This window comes from Amblyraja radiata, chromosome 26, assembly GCF_010909765.2.
Source record: "Amblyraja radiata isolate CabotCenter1 chromosome 26, sAmbRad1.1.pri, whole genome shotgun sequence".
Classification (NCBI taxonomy): Eukaryota; Metazoa; Chordata; class Chondrichthyes; order Rajiformes; family Rajidae; genus Amblyraja; species Amblyraja radiata.
Window position 1 is genome coordinate 3,712,451 of NC_045981.1, and position 23,268 is coordinate 3,735,718.

General features: G+C 39.0%; 1 protein-coding gene across 1 annotated transcript in view; it reads left to right on the top strand.

The window, feature by feature from the left end:
- The first annotated feature begins 87 nt into the window (after positions 1–87).
- Positions 88–23,268, top strand: part of rab40b (RAB40B, member RAS oncogene family) — a 28,388-nt gene continuing 5,207 nt past the window's right edge. Inside the window, exons 1-5 of the mRNA XM_033044063.1 lie at positions 88–597; positions 11,105–11,165; positions 16,650–16,710; positions 18,209–18,286; positions 22,354–22,576. Coding sequence (XP_032899954.1) covers positions 384–597; positions 11,105–11,165; positions 16,650–16,710; positions 18,209–18,286; positions 22,354–22,576 — 637 coding nt within the window. The 5' untranslated portion in view covers positions 88–383. The remainder of the gene's footprint in view (positions 598–11,104; positions 11,166–16,649; positions 16,711–18,208; positions 18,287–22,353; positions 22,577–23,268) is intronic.

A 23,268-nucleotide genomic window follows, 5' to 3' on the forward strand; every position in this document is an offset into this window, starting at 1 on the left:
GATGATTGACTGCTGCAGGACCCAATCGCGAAGTAGATAGCCGGGGCAGTGCGCCCGCCCACCTCTCCTGCTGACCAATGAAGGGGTCGCCAGGGCGCAGTGGGCGGCAATGGCGCGAGAGTCGTGTGTGTTCGCTGAGGCGATGGAGAGGCTTCATCCCGGTTGCAAAGGTCGTCTGTAGTCGCAGCGGACAGAAAGATCGAAGAGCACAATATTATTGACAACGCGGAATAGTGGGCTATAAACACACATTTGTGTGGAAGGGCAGGAGGCGAAAGGTTTTATTTTTGGATTTGGACGACGAACGGTTGCTGCACGAGCTCCTGAGGAATTTTCGCTGGAAAGTGGATGGTGGCGGCGCAGGGCGAGTTGAAACTTGTTTGATGAATTTTGACTTGTTTAACGAAATAAACTGTGGCCGGTCCTTTCCAGTATGGAGCGTGGCGTGTGAGAGGATGAGCAACAAGGGTAGCCCGGTGAAGGCTTACGACTTTCTGCTGAAATTCCTGCTGGTGGGTGACAGCGATGTGGGCAAGGGGGAGATCCTGGCCAGCCTGCAGGATGGAGCCAGCGAGTCACCGTATGGCTACAACATGGGTGAGCACACACAAACCCCCACAAACTAGCCTCAAATAAGAAGGTACACAAAAAAGCTGGAGAAACTCAGCGGGTGCAGCAGCATCTATGGAGCGAAGGAAAAAGGCAACGTTTCGGGCCGAAACCCTTCAGGGTTTCGGCCCGAAACGTTGCCTTTTTCCTTCTCCAGCTTTATTGTGTACCTTCGATTTTCCAGCATCTGCAGTTCCTTCTTAAGCCTCAAATAATATGTTTACTGTTTCAGGTTGCCAGCCCGATTTCAATGATCTCACGTTTTTAATGATTTTCGCTTGAATTGAATTGGAAAGACGTAATTTCTGCACGGCTATGAGAATTGTCCATTTTTGTTTACCTTGGATCTTCAAATCAAATATCACACCGTTTTTATAGATTGGGACAGAGTGTCTTGGCATTTTAAGGTCTTTTAGGATCGTGTTATTATGAAAGATCACACTGAAAAGCAACAATCTTTACGCCATTTAAATGTAATAAGGACGCGAATTAAAGCATAACTTAACCCTTTCTGGCTTAAGCCCTCCCTTCACCACCTCCAGTTTAAATTCCATTTGGAATATTTTGGAGGACCAAGCACAAACACCGCTGTTGCAAAGGATGGCTTCAGTGCATGTTATGGATTCTCCTTGATGCTTTGACTCGTATCTATTTTAATCTAAAGCATGCGTATATGTCTTGATTTTGACTATTGAGTATGTTGTAAATAGACTTCACCTCTTTGTCACATGATGTTGTATATAGATCTGAGTTTCTGGGAGGATGCACAGAATAACCTACATTAACAACTTAAAAATTGTATTATTATAAAACTGAAGTGTTTGTTAATCAACCGGTTAGTAGTTAATGGGGAATTATTCGTAACCTGGAATATGGTATTAATGGCTAATAGTATTGTGACTACAATTTATTTCAGTTGGATTACAGAATGATTGTGCTATTTTTTTTAATAGATTAATTTGGCAAGATAGCTTTCAATACAGTGTTTGTCAGTAAGACTATTTCATCGCTTTGGCATTTCAATGTTTATCAAACGTCAGACCTGTTTCAATGACGATAGCACTCCTACCATTGAGTCAGAAAATTATAGATTCATGATCAAATAAGAGGTGAACACATAAAATGCTCAACAGATTGTGTAGCATCTGTTTTTGGGTTAATGATCTTTCAGTGTGAAAGTCAGAAAGATCATCCTTTTGAAATAACTCAATTTCATTTACAAATACTGCCAAATTTGTGGACTATGTCCAGCATTTCTATTTTTATCTCCGAATTCGATTCAAGTATACTTTATTGTCACATGTACCTATCTACAATCAAATACTTTGTTTTGCATACAACTCGGACGCCAGTAGTATTTTGCTTTAAGATCTTTGTAATTAAGAATTAGGATGATCATGAAGGAATACAATACCCTTGGTGTTGGTACTTTCAGAAGCAACATTAGATGTGAACAGTGACAATCATCTATACATAAGATTGTTATGAAACATTTCCAATCAGAAATGATCTGTTCATGAGCTATTTGTGGAACTTTGTTACGCACCTCCGTAGTGAGTGTATTTCAAAGGTATTTTGGTGATTTAACATAGTTTAGGGTATGGTGTTTGACATTGACAGCCACTTCTCACCGGCTAGCTGTGGTAATGCAAAATAATTACACAATTGTAACATCGATTTTCAAAATATTTGTTTCTTGTACAGTTTTTAATTTCCTTTCAATATAATAGTACATTGTTTATGAATATTTCAGAAGTTATTGTAGCAATAAAAGGGATAAAGTAGGTAAGAGAGAGGAAATAGGCAGTTGTAAGAAAGAATGGGCAGTAATGTCTATTGTCTAGCTTTTAAGTTTGCAACAATAATTTAAATTTGAGGAAATGCTGCATTACACGTAATACCTTTCTTTGACAAAGTGGTGGTCAGGCAGTAAAACATTGATTGCATATGAATGGACAAGCCCTAAATATGTCAGTGGCTTTTCTCTGATGATAATGTTACAATATGTTCCATGTCTTTTAATACCAAATATCTATGTGATGCAGTGAGGGTGATGTTGTGAGGAGCAAAGCAACATGAGCAGTAACCTCTCCGATCTACACTGTTAAATACACATCTGTGAGTGTTCTAAGTTGCTGTCCACAACATTCCTTAAGAAAATTAAATTTGATAGCCACACCATTGTTCTTTATAAAGGAAATGTAAACCTCTCTCCCTTTCTTTTGTTGTTGTCCCTTCTCCATCTCTTAAGATCTAATTTTCTACAGCCCTCTCTCTCTCTCTGTATCTCTCCCCTTAACCTTGTTTCCAATTATGGTAAGACCAGGGTAATGGGATTGTTGTACATAGATTTGAGGCACAAGGTGGTCATTTGTGCCACTAAATCAGGATCTGATTTGTAATGCTCTTGGGCCAATTGTGGATAAAATCAATAAAGCAATGTCCAAAATACCAGAAAGTATTAAGGCACTTCATGTTGATAGAAAACAGAGAAACAATCTTTCTTATGAAACTTTATTATTTTGTATTTTTGCAGTAGTTGATTTGTGTTTATAGTGGCATGAACATTTATTTGATGTACCTGCAAATGTCATTGGTTCTTGTTGCTGATTCTCGACCTGTTATTGATATTCAAGTCAGAGTGATACAGTGTGGGAACAGGCCCTTTGGCCCAACTTGCCCACACCGGCCAGCCCACACCGGCCAACAATGTCCCAGCTACACTAGTCCCACTAGCCTGCACTTGGTTCATATCCCTCCAAACCTGTTCTATCCATGTACCTGTCTAACTGTTAAGGTAGACAAAAATGCTGAAACTCAGCGGGTGCAGCAGCATCTATTATAGGCACTTTTGTCTACCTTCGATTTTCCAGCATCTGCAGTTCTTTCTTAAACTAACTGTTTCTTAAATGATGGGATAGTCCCATCCTCAACTGCCTCCTCTGGCAGCTTGTTCCATATACCCACCACCCTTTGTGTGGAAAAAGTTACCTCTCAGATTCCTATTAAATCTTTTTCCCTTCCCCTTCACCTTGAACTTTTGTCCTCTGGCCCCAGATTCCCCTACTCTGGACAAGAGACTCTGTGCATCCACCCAATCTAGTCCTCTCATGATTTTGTACACCTCTATAAGATCACCCTTCATCCTCCTGCGCTCTATGGAAGACCCAGTCTTCTCAACCTCTCCCTATAGTTCATCCTTGTAAATCTTTTCTGAACCCTTTCAAGCTTGGCAATATCTTTCCTGTAACATGGTGCCCAGAACTAAACACAATATTCTAAATGCGGTCCCACCAACATCTTATACAACTGCAACATGACATCCCAACTTCTATACTCAATACTCTGACTGATGAAGGCCAAAGTACCAAAGGCCTTTTTGAGTACCTTATCCTCCTGCGACTCGACCTTCAAAGAATCATGCACCTGTACTTCTAGATCCCTCTGCTTTACAACACTGCCCAGAGGTCTCCCATTTACTGTGTAGGTCCTGCCCTTGTTTGACGTCCCAAAATGCAACATATCACACTTCTCTGAATTAAATTACATCAACCATTCCTCCACCCACCTGGCCAATCGATCCAGATCCTGCTGCAATCTTTCACAGCCATCTTCACTACCTGCAAAACCACTTACTTTGTATCATCAGCAAACTTGCTAATCTTGCCCTGTCTGTTCTCATCCAAATCATTGATGTAGATGACAAACGGGCCCAGCACTGAACCCTGAGGCACACCACTAGTCACAGGCCTCCAGTCTGAGAAGCAACTTCCACCATCACCATCTGCTTCCTTCCATGGAACCAATTTGATATCAATTTAGCTATCTCTCCTTGGATCCCATGCGATCTAACCTTCCGGTGCAGCCTATCATGCGGAACCTTATCGAATGCCTTACTGAAATCCATGTACACAACATCTACAGCTCTGCCCTCATCAACGTTATTGGTCACATCTTCAGAAAAAATCTATCAGATTTGTGAGACACGACCTCCCACCTGCCGACTATCCCTAATCAGCCCTTGCCCATTCAAATGCCTGTGCAACCTATCCCTCAGAATACTCTCTCGTAACTTTCCAACCACAGATGTTAAGCTCACCGGCCTATAGTTCCCAGCATTTTCCCTGCAGTCCTTCTTGAAATGAGGCACAACATTTGCCACCCTCCAGTCTTCCAGCACCTCTCCTGTATTTAAGGACGACTCGTCAATTTAAACCAGGTCTCCCACAATTTCCTCTCTAGTTTCCAGCAATGTCCTCAGATATATCTGATCAGGCCCTGACGCGGGCTCTCCCCGCCCCCAGTTCCCGCAACGGCTGCAACCCGAGGGCGGGGAGACACCACGCCGGGTACCCTCGGCCTCTCCTTCCCACTCCCTCAGCTCCAGGGACGGCTCTCCCTCGCGCCCCCACCCCCACCCGACATCCTCGCCGCCCTGTTGGAGAAGACGGGGCCCACGGTAGTTTATATCGAGACAGATATATATATAGAGAGAGAGAGAGAGAGAAAGGGAAACGGAGAGAGGGAGAGACAGAGAAGTAGACAGACAGAGACAGAAGGAGAGAGAGGGAGAGACAGAGAAGGAAAGAGAGAGAGACAGAGAGAGACGGACATTAAATTCATAAAACTGGCATTTCTTTATTTTTTCCTATGGCCTGCAAAAATGTGCCAAATATATAATGTGGCCCTCATACTGAAACGTTAGGAGGCCCCTGATCCACAGCATTAAAATAAAGTAATTTGGTAACTTCCACAGCAATTGGAATTAAATGGGAAAATGCAAAGCACTTCCAACAGGTATGATGTAATTTAGATTTTGAAATTTACTTTTCAATTTTCTGAGGAAGATGAATCAACTTTATCACTGTCTTTATTAATAGATAAAACTGGAGTTAGTTATCAATCCAGATTCATATGTATTCTGTGTTGAATGTGGATACCACAATTGGAAGAATATTTGTTTCCAGTCTCTGCACACTGTGAAGGAAATATATATCTGTTAATTTGTGGATATCTAATTATTTTAAACATTGAGCATTTGATGTCAAAGACAGAAAGTGCCATTTTAATGGGACTTGATTCTTCTGAGTTTTGAAATGCACATCTTTCTTTAATAATTTTAGAACATGTTGCTTTAAGTTTCTTTTTAAATACTGCAGCACATCAATAGCTCCCTTGTAATTTTTTGGCAGAAATCTAAAGTTAGTGAAAGAAACATTCTGGCATGGCAATGTTTATTATAGTTCAAATGAATCTATTGCAAGAATATTTAATGCTGACTTCAATACTTCTCTACAGTTTATATACAATGCAGAAAACAACTTCAGAACGGTTGATTGTTGGGAACATAAACTCAAAACTCAAACAGCTGAACAAATTAATGCAGTGAATGAATGGGGGTGAATAGATTTACGTCATCCAAACGTGAAAGATATTCCAAAGGCAAAGTCTGCCAAAATTGGTCAATATATTCCAATTGATAATTTTATATAACTGTTTTAGATTACCATAATTTATCTGTTGTTTCTGTTTGCAATTTCTTAACTTGCAAAATTGGCATGCACCCATTTCCATGCTCTTGGCTCAAGCCGAGCCTTTAAATAAACACAATTTCATTGAATGATGAATTGTTGAATAGTATCTGTCAGCATAGTAGCATAACACATGAGAAGTAAATAAGTGTATATATCTCAATTTACATTCAGTAAGACGGAATTTAAGCGTTATGAAGCACTGCAAAATTGGCACTTAGACCAGTTTTACCATTCCAATGATTTATTAAATATCGAACCTTGTGCTATGGTGACATGCTTGAATTTTCCAGATGTGGGAAGGAAGAGGGGATATTTGATGAACACACTTGATAAGGAAAGAAGAGAAGGAGCAAAATGTAAAACTGGAAGGAGGGATATAGGTGGAAGGGAGCAGAGGGGTATAAATGGGGAAACTGGGAGATAGGAGTGTCATTAAACTTGCTGACAATGGCGGTGCCATTCTAGTTTAGTAGACTAACCTCTACTGTGTCGTGGGGACTCGCTTGGTTCCCATCTATGTCTGTATTTTTGTTGGTTATGTTTAACACTCCTTATTCCAAATGCACTCCGGAACCATTCTCCAATTCTTCTGCGACTATGCTGTGCTCTGAAAGTGGCGTCACAGGTAGCTTTTGCACACAGTGTCTGAGAGCAACCTTTTCACACAGACGGTAGTTGTCTCTTCCTCCCTCCGTGGTGCACACAAATTACTCCCACATCCTTGGTCACCCTGCCCCTTTCCCCTCCTCCATACCTCAATTAATATTGGACAAGGCCCAGTTTTTAAGAAAATGCGAGATCATTTCCACTTTTCAAAATTATCTTCATAAATACCAGCAGGCTGGTGCAGAAATTGGGAGAGCCTCTCAAGACAGCCAAATTATATACAGAGCCCTCCATAATGTTTGGGACAAAGACCCATCATTTATTTATTTGCCTCTGTACTCCACAATTTGAGATTTGTAATAGAAAAAAATCACGTGGTTAAAGTGCACATTGTCATATTTTAATAAAGGCTATTATTATACATTTCGGTTTCACCGTGTAGAAAGGACAGCAGTGTTTATACATAGACGTCCCCCCCCCCCCCCCCCCCCCCCCCCCATTTCAGGACACCATAATGTTTGGGACACAGCAAAGCCATGTAAATGAAAGTAGTCATGTTTAGTATTTTGCTGCATATCATTTGCATGCAATGACTGTTTGAAGTCTGCGATTCATGGGCATCACCAGTTGCTGGGTGTCTTCTCTGGTGATGCTCTGCCAGGCCTGTATTGCAGCCATCTTTAGCTTATGCTTGCTTTGGGGGCTAAACCCCTTCAGTTTTCTCTTCAGCATATAAAAGGCATGCTCAATTGGGTTCAGATCGGGTGATTGACGGCCACTCAAGAATTGACCATTTTTTAGCATTGAAAAACTCCTTTGTTGCTTTAGCAGTATGCTTAGGATCATTGTCTTGCTGTAGAAAGAACCGTCGACCAATGTGTTTTGAGGCATTTGTTTTAACTTGAATAGATAGGATGTGTCTATACACCGTCAGCAGCCATACATGTCCAGGCCATAACACCACCACCACCGTGTTTCACAGATGAGGTGGTATGCTTTGGATCTTGGGCAGTTCCTTCTCTCCTCCATACTTTGCTCTTGCCATCAAGTTAATCTTCATCTCATGTGTCCACAAGACCTTTTTTTCAGAACTGTGGTTGCTGTTTTAAGTACTTCTTGGCAAACTGTAACCTGGCCATCCTATTTTTGTGGCTAACCAGTAGCCTCTGTATTTCTGTTCATGAAGTCTTTTCTGCAGACAGTGGTCATTGACAAATCCACACCTGACTCCTGAAGAGTGTTTCTGATCTGTCGGACAGGTGTCTGGGGATTTTTCTTTATTATAGAGAGAATTCTTCTGTCATCAGTTGTGGAGGTCTTCCTTGGCCTGCCAGTCCCTTTGCGATTAGTAAGCTCACCAGTGCTCTCTTTCTTCTAAATGGTGTTCCAAACAGTTGATTTCGGTAAGCCTAAGGCTGATGTCTCTAACAGTTTTATTCTTGTTTCTCAGTCTCATAATGGCTTATTTGACTTTCATTGGCACAACTTTGGTCCTCATGTTGATAAACAGCAATAAAAGTTTCCAAAGGTGATGGAAAGACTGGGGGAAAGACTAGGTACTGAGAGCTGTCATATACCTGCATTAAGAAGGCATTTAAACACACCTGAGCAATTACAAACCCCTGTGAAGCCATGTGTCCCAAACATTATGGTGCCATGAAATGGGGGGACTATGTGCACTTTAACCACATGTGATTTTTCTTTTTTCTATTACAAATCTCAAATTGTGGGGGTACAGAGGCAAATAAATAAATGATGGGTCTTTGCCCCAAACATTATGGAGGGCACTGTAGCTGTGATAGCTAAGTGCCTTTAATTTCAACTTTAATTATTTGTTGCTCAAGGTTCTAGCATCTACAGTACATTGTGTCCCCATTGGTCTTCAATTCCATACTGCCCACATCAGGATCCCCGACCAACTGCCTCCCTGTTCACATAATTTCTATCCCATCCTATCTTTTTCTTTGATGTTAACTTTCAGCCAGTAACACGACCCACCAATCACTTGAATTCCCTGCACCTCTCACTGCTAGTCCACCACTTTCAAGACCTGGCCTCTCTCCTGCGCAAATGTTGCAAGAAAATTCTACAATCTCTTTCTGAATAGCATTATTGGCAGGCAAACTTAACTTTGGAGGGTTGGAGCACATCAACTCAAACATTTGAATTTTAAAAGGATTAAAGCTCAAAATATAGCTCATTCATTCATTTTTAAGGACAATGTTACTTGCTTAAACACTCTAGCTAACTATTCTAGATATTTCATCAAAAACAAGTGCCAATATCTTGTCTTTTATGCTCTTGATTTCCATTGTAGGCGACTTAAACTCAATGTGCCAACAACATTTTTGAGAAGTTCAAGTCACCCATATTACTTTCAAGTTGAATTTATTTTTCTTTCTGTCTGTCCTGGCCTATGTAGTGCATCTTGCCCAGAGATTAAGCATTGCCTGTTGCCAGTGACTCCCATTGCCGCACTTAAACCATCTGCTAAGAAGCAGCAGATTAGCCTCTGATTACTCTATTTTACAATAATCTCTTTGCTTGCACCAGGAGTGTAAACTTGCCACCATATGACTAAATATTCCAAAGTATGTTGTGCTGATTAATAATACACAATTCTACACAATCGTAATATAACGAGGAAAACACAAAGTGGTGGATGAAATTGTATGGTCAGGCCTCATCTGTAGAGGGAATGAACAGGCAAGGTTTTGGGTCAGGACCTTACTATAATATTATGAGATTATTTAAAGCATGAAGCCAAAACACATTTTTCATGAATCCTGAAAAAATTTTTTTTTTTTTTTTTTTTTTTTTTTTTTAATTAGAAGTACGGTAAATTACAATAACACACAACACATATATCTTAATACATTTTTTGTACCGCTTCATTTTTTTTTTTTTTTAAAGCTTTAAGAAAAAGATAGAAGTAAGGAAAGTAAAGAAGGTGCGCAAGAGTTGTGAAGTGCAGAAGAGTGTTGGGAAAAGAAAGCCCCTTAGAAAAGAAGTTAGAGAAGGAAGTAAAGTAAGAAAGTAGACCCTAGAAAAGAAAGAAAAAGAAAGTAAGGACAATCGCTCTATTATAACATTAAACTCCGCAGAAAGACTACCAACCAAGTCTGTTTTTGTTGTTTTATCTCCCAATGCCAGGTCCTGATACCATTTATTTATTTATTTATTTTTAAAAATTACTATTGCACCTCATGCTTGTAATAGGTCCATAAACGTAGACCACGTCTTTTGGAATTGGTTTGCTTTATCTGCTAAGAGGAATCTCATCTCTTCCAGATGTAATGTTTCAAACATATTTGATATCCACATTTTTATTGTTGGTGTGGGCGCATTTTTCCAGAATTTAAGTATGAGCTTTTTTCCCATTATTAGCCCGTAATTGAGTAAATTCTTCTGATACACGTTTAATTCAGGGATATCTTCCGATATCCCAAAAATGATCCATTCTGGTTTTGGTACCAGTTTTATTTTAATTAATTTTGAAAAAATATCAAATATTCCATGCCAGAATTTTTGGATTTTTGTACAAAAAATAAAAGAATGCGCTATGGTAGCTTCTTGACACAGACATTTATCACAGAAAAAATGTTTTTTTTAATGTAATTCTTATAATAAAACAGGAATCTTGACCCAAAGAAATAAAAGGGTTGATTCTCCTGATAATTGTTATCTTGTTTTAAAATCTAGTTGATCATTATTTCTAAATTGATGATAGTCATGGAAAAAATGGCCACTGACATTTTTAAAATTAAATCCGTGCTTATTTGCATGTTATGGTAAGATTTGAGTTTGAAAGGGTATCCCTCTCAGAATGCTTACAGAGTGACTAAAATATTGTTTGGATTGGTGCATTACTACTGTTTCAACCACAGAAGATCACATATAGAGGCACTAAAATACTTCCTGCACAAAGAACTACGGATTTGATTGATTATTTTGCTCTTAACATACGCAGTAGATTGAGAACAAAATCTGAATTCCTACAAGGTGGATTTGTGTGACATTCTTTAAATAACACACAGGTTAACTGGGAACATGAAAGCAACATGAAATTTAGCGCTGGAATCGGAATACATTGTCGGAGAGCTTTCATGAAGCATTTATGAGTAGAATAAAAGGAAGAAATCTCATGGAAAGACACTGCTCTACCTCGGATTCTGTCCTTCAACCAACAATAACTACATTGATCTCTCCAGAGTTATGCTTCCTTTTCCCACCTCCCCATCTCTTCGCTCCCAATCTTCCAAAGAAACCCTAAGAGAAATTAGTGAAGAGTTCCTGTTTTTTATTGACTCATTCAATAAAAGTTTTTCGGATAACACTTTTTATTTCTCCGGCAGGCATTGATTACAAGACGACAACAATTCTCTTAGATGGACGTCGGGTGAAATTACAGCTCTGGTAAGTGCATTTTGAGTGTGACGGACAGAAGGTAATTGTTTCATTTACAGTGCCCTCTATAATGTTTGGGACAAAGACCCATCATTCATTTATTTGCCTCTTTACTCCACAATTTGAGATTTTGTGATAGAAAAATTCACATGTGGTTAAAGTGCACATTGTTAGATTTTATTAAGGGGTATTTTTATACATTTTGGTTTCACCATGTAGAAATTACAGCATGGTACATAGTCCCCCCCATTTCAGGGCACCATAATGTTTGGGGAAACATGACTTCGTTGGCATTTGTGATTTCGCAGGGGTGTTTAATTGGCTCCTTAAAGCAGGTATAAGAGCTCTCCGCACCTAACCCTTCCTCCAGTCTTTCCATCACCTTTGGAAACTTTTATTGCTGTTTGTCAACACGAGAACCAAAATTGTGCCAATGAAAGTCAAAGAAGTCATTATGAGACCGAGAAACAAGAATAAAACTGTTAGAAACATCAGCCGAACCTTAGGTTTACCAAAATCAACTGTTTAGAACATAATTAAGAAGAAAGAGAGCACTGGTCAGCTTACTAATCGCAAAGGAACTGGCAGGCCAAAGAAGACCTCCACAACTGATGACAGAATAATTCTCTCTATAATAATAATAAAGAACAATCCCCAAACACCTGTCCGACAGATCAGAAACACTCTTCAGGAGTCGGGTGTGGATTTGTCAATGACCACTGTCCGCAGAATACTTCATGAACAGAAATACAGAGGCTACACTGCAAGATGCAAACCACTGGTTAGCTGCAAAAATAGGATGACCAGGTTACAGTTTGCCAAGAAGTACTTAAAAGAGCAACCACATTTCTAGAAAAAGGTTTTGTGGACACATGAGATGAAGATTAACTTATATCAGATGGATGACAAGAGCAAAGTATGGAGGAGAGAAGGAACTGCCCAAGATCCAAAGTATACCACCTCATCTGTGAAACACGGTGGTGGGGGTGTTATGGCCTGGGCATGTATGGCTGCTGAAGGTACTGGCTCACTTATTGTCATTGATGATACAACTGCTGATGTTACTAGCAGAATGAATTCTGAAGTGTATAGACACATCCCATCTGCTCAAGTTCAAACAAATGCCTCAAAACTCATTGGCCGGCGGTTCATTCTACAGCAAGACAATGATCCAAAACATACTGCTAAAGCAACAAAGGAGTTTTTCCCAAAGCTAAAAAATGGTTAATTCTTGAGTGGCCAAGTCAATCACCCAATCTGAACCCAATTGAGGATGCCTTTTATATGCTGAAGAGAAAACTGAAGAAGACTAGCCCCCAAAAGAAGCATAAGCTAAATATGGCTGCAATACAGGCCTGGCAGAGCATCACCAGAGAAGACACCCACCCATCAACTGGTGACGTCCATGAATCACAGACTTCAAGCAGCCATTGCATGGAAAGGATATGTACCAAATACTAAACATGACTACTTTCATTTACATGACATTGCTGTGTCCCAAATATTATGATGCGCTGAAATGGGGAGGACTATGTATATATACAGCTGTAATTTCTACATGGTGAAACCAAAATGTATAAAAATGGCCTTTATTAAAATCTGACAATGTGCACTTTAACCACATGTGATTTTTTTTTTCCTATTACAAATCTCAAATTGTGGAGTACAGAAACAAATAAATAAATGATGAGTCTTTGTCCCAAACATTATGGAGGACACTGTACCTACTGCAGTGGGGGAATCAATGTATCCCATTATGTAATCAGGCATGCACTGTCAATGTGCAAAGAAGAGGTTTTCAAACATTGTGGAAGAGTAGCTGTTTTTGGAAGGCACTTTTTTAAGATGTCAGCTGGGAATTATTCTAGACCTGGGCTGTTACGATGTTGTGAGAACCAGGGTAACTTTAACAGTGATGGAACATTCTGCAGATTGGACTTTCAACCACAGCAAGCAGAGCAACAGCTAATTCAGAATTAATTTCTTGATTTCACCATTATGCCCCTGCCCCACTTAGGAAACCTGAACGGAAACCTCTGGAGACTTTGCGCCCCACCCAAGGTTTCCGTGCGGTTCCCGGAGGTTGCAGGTGGTTGCCGGAGGTTGCAGGTAGAGGAAACAGGTAGGGAGACTGACAAAAACCGGGAACTGCATGGAAACCTTGGGTGGGGCGCAAAGTCTCCAGAGGTTTCCGTTCAGGTTTCCTAAGTGGGACAGGGGCATTAGGATAATTCCACTGGTATATGGCCAATCCTTTTGCTCAGAAACCTTCAGGGGACCGTCCAAAGTAATTTGAATTCCACCTAAAATATGCACAGTTAGCTTAATAGACTTAATGTTTTGAATGAATTTTGCATTTGTTGATATCTCAACTTTACACACACTATAGTCTTTAAGAATGCTTCCATGGATATGGTTCTTGCCCCAACCTGGGACAAGGAACAGACCCATGGAAGGTTTAGTGAGGACTACAGTAGTGCAGAAAGGTAGAGATTTTCCTTACTCTTTCAGCCAGCATCACCACCATGTGAATCGTTCATCTCTCCCAGGTTTCACAGATATTCCTCCTTTCTCTGCAGATTTCAGATTGTTTCATTTTTTTGTCTGTCTCGGTTCTGCTGGCAAATCATTGACCTGAAATATAAACTATGTTTCCATCTCCACAGATGCACTTCAATCTGTTATCTCTGAAGGGGATTTTCTTTCTGTGTTTTCTGAATCTCTTGCAAGTTCAGAAAGTATGTACACATTAGGATGCCATCTACCAAAATAATCAGCATCCACAAATTAATGGCTACTGGGACATAGTCTAAAAATAACTGTGCAAATTGGCCAAGAGATAACCATAGAGCCCAGGTCTCAAATAATTCCACTGTGAATTAAAATAAATCATAATAGGGTTGAGTTAAATTTACACTGCACATCACAAAGGATAAATTCTCCACACCAACAAGAAATCAACAGTGTTCACAAAGGTGATGAACTAATATTGGGTTTAAAGGCACTATTTTTTAATCACCCTTGAGAAATAAGCAACTCTGGCATTCTGATATCAATGACAAGAAATCAGCATCATAGCTATTGAGAGCCTTGATGTGCATGTTCAATGTACAGGAAAATACCAGATTGTAGCAATTCTATTTGGTTTCTAAAGTACACATGTCCAAAAGAATACACGGTGCTTCTGGTACCGGAGAAGGGTCTCGATCCGAAACGTCATGCATTCCTTCTCTCCAGAGTGGCTGCCTGGCTCGCTGAGTTACTCAAGCAATCTGTTGCTTCTGGTCCCCTTTTCACTGAATCTGTAACGGAGGCAAAAAAATAATATACTTCCATAGTTGGTTGTAAGAAATCAGTGACCACTAGAGTTATGTTTAAGTAGGAACTGCAGATGCTGGAAAATCGAAGGTAGACAAAAGTGCTGGAGAAACTCAGCGGCAGCATCTATGGAGCGAAGGAAATAGGCAACATTTTGGACCGAGACCCTTGTTCAGACCACTGGTGTTATGTTGGTGCTTGGTTGCAGCAAATATTCTCACTGCAGACACTAATATTGACTGTTCAGTTTATCAGGATGTTTGCACTGTGCAAAGCAGTGACTGGATTTTGGTGAGGTTGGTCATAGCTTCCATGTCTGGAAATATTCATCCATTGCAGTTAGATCTGCTGTAAGAATATTCTCCAGGTTGCTAAAGCTTTTTACCTGGATTGCATGTGGGATCACAAGTGAAGGAAAATTGTACTCAACATTTTGTTCTTAATTGTTTTCTGGTTATGAATGTTGATGATGGGGGATCAGGCAATTGTATATTTTGCCTGTTGAGGGAAGGTTCTTGAGACTTGTATTTACTTACTCAGAGGAGTGGCAAGTTCAGCTGAAACAACTGCACAATCATCAGTGAGAAACACCTGCAGAACAAATTGACCTTGATCCATCTTCCTTTGAGCTAGATGTTACTCCAATCAAATGAGATTTAGTTTCTCCCTTGGTTCCCATTTACATCATTTTCAGTACATCACTCTCACCTTGTCTCTGAAATTTAGCTATTTTGTTCATGTTTGGACCAGGACTGTTGTTTTGTGAGATAAAAACAAAACAATTGGAAATACAAAAAAAATCAGCCAACATCTATGGAGAGAGAAATAAAGGCACTTCATCAGTTCATACAGTACCTTGTATTGTCTGGTGCTTAGTGGTCCTAACAGAACTGAAGTTGTGCTTTGGTGAGCAGGTTATTAATGCCCAAGTCCCACCTGACTACATTGTAAATTACTTCTGTAGCCTCTTTGCTCGGCTAATGAGGTTAGATTTATCTTTTTCCTGCACTTTATAAATGGGAGATACCCAAGTAATTTTCCATTTAATCAAGTAGATGGCGTTATAGCCATTCAGAAAAGCTTGAATAGAGGTTTGGTTAGTTCTGAAGCATGTTCAGTGTCAAAGCTGGCAGGTTTTCTGCACATGGTTTTGTTTTATACAGTGCAGTTAATCATTCTTGCATTTAAAGTTGAACAAATTAACATGTCTACTGGGATGGTGAAACTAATGAGAAGGCTGATGATAGATTATCCACTGGGCACTTCTGGTTCGGTTACCAACGTTTCAGCATTAAGGGATAAATTCTGTGCCTGGCTTGCTATATGGGAACCCCAAGTCCTTCACTGCATCTGTTTTATCTGAGAAACCTTCAGATTCATGCACATGTGCTTGTCTCTTATAAACATGAAATCTGAAAGCAGGGCAAAGCTGGAATGGTATTTCAAATTGACCTTGATATTTCTGTAACTGCTGCTGGAAAAAGCTCTTTGAAAGTGCCGCTACCTCAAGAAGATCTCAAGCCTAATTTCATATGAAAACTGAACCTATATCAATCGGATGTGTCCCAAGGATCCAGCATTGGTTTTGGGTGGTCCACAGTCACCACCTGGCACAGGGCTTAAGGGTAAACCAGGGAAGGGTGTCACTACTTTTCAGTTGTGCCTGTTCTGGCGATTCCTGCCCGAACCCCATAAATCTTTATTGTTGCTTTTACAAAAGAGCTGGTGCCACATTTTAAGGTGGAACTTAATAGACAAATTTCTGACAGAGAAGTCCTGTGTAATAGAGCCTGTTAACAGACTTCTCTCGCTGAGAGTAATACATTCTTTCTTCATGTGGTTTTCTGCTCTAATTATGTAAATATGTTAGCTTCAATCCTGCAAGTCCTCAATTTCCGTAATCTATTTTCTTCTTTTTCTTGATTGTATTGTAGTTTGTACTAAACTATTGTATTTTTCCTTGGAATAATCTTTATCAAAGTACTTTTGGAGCAACAAAGACATTTCCAAACAAGATGCCCCAAAGTGGGTTTGACTTGCATTTCTAATCTTATGGTATTACGTCTGTCACTACAAACTCTATATATAATTATTTTACAATACTGAGACTACACTTTATATTTAAGCAGTTTTTGAAACTACTAATTATTTAATGTTTTACTATTTTATCTTCAGGGATACATCTGGGCAAGGCAGGTTCTGCACCATTTTTCGTTCCTACTCACGAGGAGCCCAAGTAAGAAAAAATACATTAATCTCATCTATTATTAAATTACATCATACATTATTTATCATTTTTTGTCTCTGTGAACATGCCTAAAATATAATCCTTTTATCTGGTAAAAGAATACCCTTTTAGACATCTATTTAGATATTATTCAGCTGGGAGATAGAAGAGCAGCTAGTCATTTTAAAGAAGGAAACCAAGTCAAAAAGAGCTGTTCTTGAGTCTTCTGGTGGACTTTTCAAGCTTCTGTATGTTCTGCCCAATGGGACTGGGGAGAAGAAGGAATGACTGTGGCAGGACATGGCTTTGATTATGTTGGCTTAATCAACATTTCAGCTTTTCTGAGGCAGTGTGTATAGATAGATAGTCAATGGCAGGGAGTCTGGTTGATGTGATGGACTCCACATCCACAACTCTCTGTAATCTTGGGCAGAACTGTTCCCAAACCAAGCTATGATGCCACCAGACAGTATGCTTTATATGGTGTATCTGGTGCATATTTTCCAGTGCAGTAAATACATATATAAAATATCATATTGTATAAACTGCTTAAATCAAGAATTTGTGTTGTTGTTTTTGAGGTCACTTTTTTCGATGTAATGGAACAATGATCTCTTGGATGACACAGATGTTATAGTTTTGAAAAAAATATTAATACTGTTAATTAGTTTCTTTTATGAAACATCATATTTCTTTTTCCTTAGTTACATTAATACCTCAAAGGTACTTATGTGCCTCTTCTGTTGTCCTTCAACGTTTTGCAATTTATATTGTTTTTCTTAATGGTGATGAGGATGAACCGAAGAAACATGATCAGTGAAAGCAACTTGAATGGAGAATACGTTATTTAAAAGAAGTAAAATATAACGGTAATAAACTGAGAGAGAATATACATTTTGCTAGAAAAGTAGATACGGTAAAACAGAGTAGATAGAGAGAGACTGTTCTTGTTAATGGTTAAGAACTGGACAACTAAGAATTAAGCAATTAGGAAAATAATTAAAAGTGATTTTATTTAAATTAGAAATTCGTAGGATCTGGAATGAGAGGTAGATTCGGTGATGACATTAAAGAGGGAACTGCTTGGGAGGAAGAACTGTGCACGACTCGAGAGAGAGAGAGAGAGAGAGAGAGAGAGAGAGAGGAATGGGAACAGGTGGGGAACCAGCTGGATTACAGTTGCTTAGACTCATCGAGGATTTGGTTGACTGAATAGTCTCTTTCCATGTTGTAGCTCTTCTGTAACTCTGTGAATATAGTGCCCTCCATAATGTTTGGGACAAAGACCCGTCATTTATTTATTTGCCTCTGTACTCCACGATTTGAGATTTGTAATAGAAAAAAATCACATGTGGTTAAATTGTGGAGTACAGAGGCAAATAAATAAATGATGGGTCTTTGTCCCAAACATTATGGAAGGCACTGTATGTGTTGTAAATCTTTTAAAGCAAATTGCAAATCATTTTGTAATGTATTACATTCATTCAACTTTGATTGAAATTTGTAGGGTGTAATTTTGGTCTATGACATAACAAATCGCTGGTCGTTTGATGGTATCGGCCGGTGGATCAAGGAAATTGATGAGGTACGGTACTTTTCGAATTCATTGGCTCTTGAATGATGGTTATAAAATTGAATGTCGAAGTGGCGGTGAGTCTATTTTGATGGAATTTCTGTTCAGTCTTGTACAGAAAACATCTGTGTGTGAACTTTCATGTTGCAGGTACAATCAGCGGCAATGCAGTAGTTATTTTGATGGATTAATTCCAAGGGCCAATAAAAATAAAAAGTTTTTGTGGCTGGCAATATATCATGCAATTTATTGCAGTTACACAATTGCCCTCAGCAGGTAATCACTGTCATTGTGTTCTGCAAGCAGGGGCAGCACATGGCCTCCTCTTGCTGTTGCAACATCTAAGCTTTGTTGCATAAAACATTCAGCTGGGATCTGGATTCTGCAGCACAGAGCAACTAGCTTTGCTGGTAATCTCATTTGAAAGTAATCACCTTCATGTGTCAGCTTTATCTATATTTCCGAAAAGAATCTTAGATAGTGGTATGGAATTTTAAAACAACAGAATTTTTGAATTATTTGAAATGTGAGAAGTTCTTGATCTGTCTTTTTTGACACTCCCAAGCCTTCTCTTTTGACGCATCCAAGGACGAAGATTAATTGAGTTGAGTGAGTCACCCTTGGTAGCTTTTAATATGTCACATAGTGCATTCACCTGCTGAATGACTGGAAGGAACACTTTACAGGTTCAATGGGTTCAAATTACTTAATTTCATGTGAAAGTTTACATTTTGGCAGAGGTTTCGGGAACTTTTTTAACCTTTATAAACTTTATAAACTTTAGGAACCTTGTTAGTTTCTCAAATTGCCAAAACAAGAGATTTTAAAAGTTGAAATTTATTTATCCCTAATAATTTAATAAGAGAATTAACACTTACAAAAGGAAAACAAAACAATACATATACAGTGGTTCATTCAGTGGATATCTGAACAAATATAATAAACAATGAACATTGCATAGAAAGACAGTAACTCTGAGTAACTGAGCGAGTTAGGCAGCATCTCTGGAGAACACGGATAGGTGATGTTTCAGGTTTGGGCCATTCTTCAGACTGATTGCGGACAGAGCAGGAAAGAAAGCGAGAGAAGAGGAGAGCCAGGACAATGCATGGCTGGTAATAGGTGAATATAGGTGAGGGGGTGGTTTGATAGGCAGACTGTTGAACAATGGCCAGAGATGAAAAGATAGATCTGAGCCCGAAAGGATAGAAAAGTTGTGAATTATGTAGCCGCTGGAAGGGATGCAGATGAAGGGAGAAAGGAGAAACCTATGTAACGTCAGCCGGGGTTCACAGGAAGGGAGAATGGTTGGTTGGAAGAATGTTGGGTGAGAAAGGGGAGGGAGAAGAGGGCTGTTTATGGGTTAGTTATCTAAAATTGGAAAATTCAATGTTCATACCGTTGAGTTGTAAACTACCCAAACTGAAATTGAGGTGCTGTTCCTTCTGTTTCCTTGTGGCCTCACTCTGGCTATGGAGTAGGCCCAGAACAGAAAGGTCAGTATGGGAATGGAGAGGGGAATTCAAATGGTTAGCAACCAGGAGATCCAGTTGGCCTTGACGGACTGAGCACAAGTGTTCGGCAAAGCGATCGCCGAGTCTACCCTTGGTCTCAATGACATATAGGAGGTCACATCGGGAACAGCAGATGCAATAGATGAGGTTAGAAATAAATACTTTATAAATATTCCACGTATTGTCTTAATCCTTGACAAACAAAATTGTATTTAATTTGGACATGGTTTTTAAAGTGTACAACAAAAAATTAATATATATAAAAATTAAAAATGCACGTGACTCTGCTTTCAAGTTCAAGTGAGTTTATTGTTATGTGTCCCTGATAGGACAATGAAATTCTTGCTTTGGCCTATATTCAAGTAAAGGTCAAAAGGCAGTTGGAATTTGCATATAACATGATTTGTGAATATATTTGTGTATCTTTGAATGTTATACTCTTATACACAGTAGTTCACAGAAAGAGAGAAACCCTTAAGTGATTCCACATAATCATAATATTGAAGGAAGTATGCCATTCTGGTGCTATTAGCTGGAACATTTGTCACGAGATTCAGACATATTTATGGTTTTGTCGTGGCACAGATTTTAATACCGGTAATTAAAAATTTGCTACTGGATGAGTCAATAATGACAAAGGTGCCACATCTTAATATAGCTACTTTTTCAGTACTTCTGCAGCAACGATCAAATTAATTTGCTCCAACAAAGTAATCCCTGCCCTCCTGGCAAATAAGGGAGCTTTATCATAGTCATGATTCTGGTAAAAAAAAATAATTCAATAAATAAAATGATGAATTTTCAACTGCTATTTGATGATATGAGGAAATCAAAATCATTCTGCGTAGATGAATCAGAATAATCAATCTCCTCCCTTACACATGACTAATTTATAATCCATACATACATACTGGAAATAAATAAATTTATTAGCTGTGAGTACATATTTGTGCTGGTGAGATATGAGATTATGTGGTGATATTAAAATCCACGAGTAGAAGATTTGTTTTTGTTTGACAGCTATATGTTTTTCCCTATTATGCAACAATAATTTTTCACAAACCCCACCCCCAGTAGATGATGATTCGTAGCTCGGGTCGTCAAGTGAAGTTTAATATCGGTACACAGGTTCAGTGAGGTGCAGATACAGGTACAATGAAAATATTGCTTGCAGCAGTGTTACAGGCACAGAAACTCAGACAATATACAAAACCCGAAATTCCACAGGACAATGAAAAGAAAAATACTGCAAAAAACATTGGTGCAAAACACAATTAGAAAACAAATCCATGGTAATGTAGGAAGTGGTCCACAGTGTGCCTTTGCTGGGATAGGATTAAGGCTGAGCAGCTTTCAAGAAGAAAGTAGCTGTTCCTGAACCTGGTGATGTAGGATTTCAGGTTTCTGTACCTCCTGCTGAATGGTAGCAACGAACAGAGGGCATGGCCCAGATGGTGAAGATCCTTCCTGAGGCAGTACCTCAGGTTTTTGATGCCTGTGATAGTTGGGATGACTGTGCCCATGATGTACTAGGCTGAGTCCACCACTCTCTGAAGTCTCTTGTATTGCTGTGCATTGGAATTGCTTACCATGCTGATACAAATAGTCAGGATAGTTTCTATGAGCTAAGAAGGTAATTAGCAAACATCAAAATGGATTAATCATTTCCAGAGCTTCTGGTTTGCCGATTCAATGGAAGAACAGACAAAAATTATTGGAGAGGAAATGATTTGGGAACCTTCTGTAAACTGCAAAATCATAGCCTCACCATCAAATGTATCCCTAATTTACAATTAAAATTGATTAATTTACAGCAATTTAGAATCATGCTCCCTACGAACTAATCCCATGTGAAATAACAAGAAAAATTCATGTTAATTTCTTCTGATTTGAAGCAAAGAGTCTGCATCCCACATGACCAAAAACAGTGAACTTCCAAATGTCTGTGCTAGAATTAGACTTTGTGATTTAAGGCTATGGACTAAGTGAAATAATAGTATTACCTGCTGCGGTGCTCAGGTAGTGCTCAGAATTTTCATCCATGGGTTAGCACCATGGATCCATTTATTTTTTATTAAATATTAGCCAGATTCTCATTGTTTCGTGTTTTTGTTAGTATCTCTCAAATTAACAGATTTGAAGTAGAATTATTTAACATGGAAAAAGTTGTCTTTTTTCTGTTTGTGTGGCTGTGTAGCTAATTACTCATTCATATTATTTTCCATAGTTAATTTGTTGCAGTTGTCCTTTGATCAAAAAATAACATTTAATAAATTTATCCATCGCAAGATCTGAAATAAAAACGCAAAATGCTGGAAATGCTCAGCAGGGAAGCCAGCATCACTGGAGAGAGAAACACAACTGACATTTTTGTCAGAACTCGCATAGTGGATCTGAAATGTTAACTCCAATTTTCTAGCCATGAATGCTGACCTAGTTTTCAGCACATTGTTTTTATTTCAAATTTTCAGCATTTTGCATACGTCAAGATCTTATTAATCAAAAAAGAACCAAATGTAATGTCAGAGAACCTCCACAATAATTATTTTTTACTTATTTGCTCAGCATGCTCCAGGTGTGCCTAAGATCCTGGTTGGAAATCGCCTTCACTTGGCTTTTAAGCGGCAGGTGTCCACAGAACAGGCTCAAGTCTATGCGGAACAACAAGGCATGACATTCTTTGAAGTTAGCCCATTGTGCAATTTTAATATAATTGAGTCATTCACAGAATTGGCTCGGATTGTGCTACTGAGGCATGGAATGGACAGACTCTGGAGACCAATCAGAGGTAGGATTTTTATTGCCTAAATGTTCTTAAGGTGAGAAATGTATTTGTCTCACACATTATAAGATTTATAGGGACAACAATGTTTTAAAATCTGAACACAATCACAAAAATGTTGTGATTAAACTGTTTCTTTTTTTCGTTAATCCATCTTAGTATAAATCAAGAGGACAAGTTCCAGTTTCTCTTTGTCTTCCCCAGCATTCACTCAATCCTTTTCCCTGTTTTTTACTGGCAGTAGACCCTTCTGTTCTACAGTAAGATCAGGACAACCAGTTTATAACATTGCAATGTGTACGGAGATGGTTGATGAGACCAATCTGGGTTCAAACGTTCCTTTCCCACATATGACAGAGATGTAGGGGTTATAGCATCAGTGGTTTACAAGATTTTCTTTATCTCCATTTTAGCTTTCTCCTACGAACAAGCGTCACTTTTTATCCACCAATGTCAAACAGGATGATTCACTGCTTGTTCCCAATGTCAATGTTGAAACTCTTCGGGGAAGTTCTGAGAGTTTTTGAATCTCTTTGTCAACCAAGTGATTATTGTTTAGTTTATTGTCACACGTACCAAGGAACAGAGAAAAGCTTTTGTTGGCTTTCCATGCTTTGATATTTTGTCACTAGACATTCTTCTAACATTTCCTGCCCACCTGAACTTTAATCCTTTCAGCAATGTGTAGATGCTGGGGA